The 2,500-nt window shown below is 49.6% G+C and overlaps 1 protein-coding gene across 1 annotated transcript in view; it reads right to left on the reverse strand.

Moving 5' to 3' along the window:
* rptor (regulatory associated protein of MTOR, complex 1) overlaps positions 1 to 2,500 on the reverse strand; it is a 107,737-nt gene that overhangs the window by 43,401 nt on the left and 61,836 nt on the right. The window contains exons 13-16 of the mRNA XM_083693556.1: positions 2,108 to 2,191; positions 1,390 to 1,500; positions 708 to 782; positions 504 to 569 (exon numbers count right to left, since the gene is read on the reverse strand). Coding sequence (XP_083549682.1) covers positions 504 to 569; positions 708 to 782; positions 1,390 to 1,500; positions 2,108 to 2,191 — 336 coding nt within the window. The remainder of the gene's footprint in view (positions 1 to 503; positions 570 to 707; positions 783 to 1,389; positions 1,501 to 2,107; positions 2,192 to 2,500) is intronic.

The following is a 2,500-nucleotide window of genomic DNA, read 5'->3' on the forward strand; positions in this document are numbered from 1 at the left end:
AGAGAATGATAGAGAGAGATGACTGCGTATCGACTGCTGTTTGACACAATGAACATCATCACAGAGTAACGTCCGCTGCTCGGACAGACGAGAGGCGTCAGGCGTCAGACAGAGAGGCTGCTGGGAATAAACAAGGGGTTCCCGGACGGCCCGCACCGACAGGGTACGCGTGCGCGTACGTGTGTGTGTGTGTGTGTGTGTGTGAGATATGAAGTGACAACCACAGTGAAAACTTGTCAGATATTCAATATCCATCTCCATTCAACACATCCATTGGGCTGAGAGAGACAGAGTCATCATGGAGGAGTTAGATGTGTTTGCGTCTTTCAGTGGGAGGTTTGCTTTATAATAACCTGTCATGGTTAAACTGAAGGAAGTCAAGGAATCGTTTATTAGATTGTCAAACACACGCCCCCACACACACGCAGGCACACCCCCACACACACGCAGGCACACCCCTCTGTGTATAACACGCACGCACACACACACACACACACACACACCTGGCCCGTGTTGTAGCTGTTGACGATGACAGCCAGGATGAAGACAGCCATGGTGCGATGTTCAGCCTGAGAGAGACAGAGAGACAGAGAGAGAGAGAGAGAGAGAGAGAGAGAGAGAAAAACACAAGAAAACGTGTTGAACATGGCACCTGTTAGATCAAATGAGTTGACTGTTCTAGAGCGCCGTGATTGGTGGATACTCACAGGCATGTAGGGGTCAGCCAGGACAGACAGGAAATACTTGTGACCGTTGTCTTTCACCAGGTCTGCCTGACACGACTGGAGAGGGAGAAGAGGAAGGGGGGGAGAGAGAGAGAGAGAGGGAGGAAGGGAGGGAGGGAAGGAGGGAGAGGGGTTAGAAGAATGTGAGAGGAAGAGAGTGAGGAAAAACAGTGAAGTGAAGTTTACTCATCTTTCCTCATGGCCAGTCGGTGTTGGAAAGAGAACTGGGTATCCAAAAATGACTCATCCACTTCAAAAAGGCCCTCGCCGAGTGGCCACACTAAAACATTCTCCTCATAATCACTCAGATATACTCCTCAGACGACAACAGGGATGATCTAGGAAGCTTCAGCACTTCAGCTTTGTACTTTGGCACTTAACCTAAGTACTAAAGTAGTCTATTCTATGCATGAGCTCCCTGGAAGAGCTCTGTAGCAGTGTGTGTGTGTGTGTGTGTGTGTGTGTGTGTGTGTGTGTGTGTGTGAGAGAGAAAGAGAGTGTGTGTGTGTGTGTGTGTGTGTGTGAGAGAAAGAGAGTGTGTGTGTGTGTGAGAGAGAAAGAGAGTGTGTGTGTGTGTGTGTGAGAGAAAGAGAGTGTGTGTGTGTGTGTGTGTGTGTGAGAGAGAAAGAGAGAGTGTGTGTGTGTGTGTGTGTGGTGTACTCACGCTGTCCACAGCTAGTATCTTGGCCCAGATGAAGACCAGGAGAGGTCGGAGCTCCCTGGCAGAGCTCTGCAGCAGCTTCAACACATAGGGGAAGATCCCCACTGAGAGGGCCTGGACACACACACACACACACGCACACGCACACGCACACGCACACGCACACGCACACGCACACGCACACGCACACGCACACACATACACACATGCACACACGCACACATGCACACATGCACACAGTCAGACACAGATCTCCACCAAATCAATACATTGTACAGCAGATGAGGCTGGTGGAGGTAGACATCGGAGGCTCATTGTAATGCATGGAATGAGGAACGGTATCAAACACGCGTGAAATGACTTTACCAGATTTATTTGACAGGGAAAGTTATCTCCATAAATGTACCAGATTTAGCAAAACTACATATATTAATTAATGTGGATATTATCACTTGTCTCTCACCAGGCTAACAGCCCAGAGCAAGGTTGTGTGTGTGTGTCTGTGTGTGCATGTGTGTGTGTGTGTGGTCTCTCAGCAGGCTAACAGCCCAGGGCTAGGCTGTATGTGTATGTGTATGTGTGTGTGTGTATATATATATCTGTGTGTGTGTGTGTGTGTTCTCTCTCTCACCAGACTAGCCCCGGGCCATGTTGTGTGTGTGTGTGTGTGTGTGTGTGTGTGTGTGTGTGTGTGTGTGTGTGTGTGTGTGGGGTCTCTCACCAGACTAACAGCCCAGGGCCCCAGGTCCAGGAAGCGTCCCAGCAGGTCCAGAGCACGCAGCCGGTGCACCTGACTCAGGAGGACCTGAAAGAGACCAGAATCAAAATTCAAAGCTGCTTGGCGGAGGACGGTGGTGCCGTGAGACGGAGGCGGAACAGGTGGCTCTCACACCATACGCTGGCACGGGTCTGTGTTTGTTTGTTGAATAGTGTGTGTGTGTGCGTGTGTTTGTTTGTTTGTCGAATAGCGTGTGTGTGTGTGTTTGTCGAATAGTATGTGTGTGTTTGTTTGTCTGTTTGTTTGTTGAATAGCGTGTGTGTGTGTGTGTTTGTTTGTTTGTTGAATAGCGTGTGTGTGTGTGAGTGTGAGTGTGTGTGTGTGTGTGTGTGTGTG

Source organism: Argentina silus (assembly GCF_951799395.1).
Source record: "Argentina silus genome assembly, chromosome: 22".
In the NCBI taxonomy this organism is placed as follows: domain Eukaryota; kingdom Metazoa; phylum Chordata; class Actinopteri; order Argentiniformes; family Argentinidae; genus Argentina; species Argentina silus.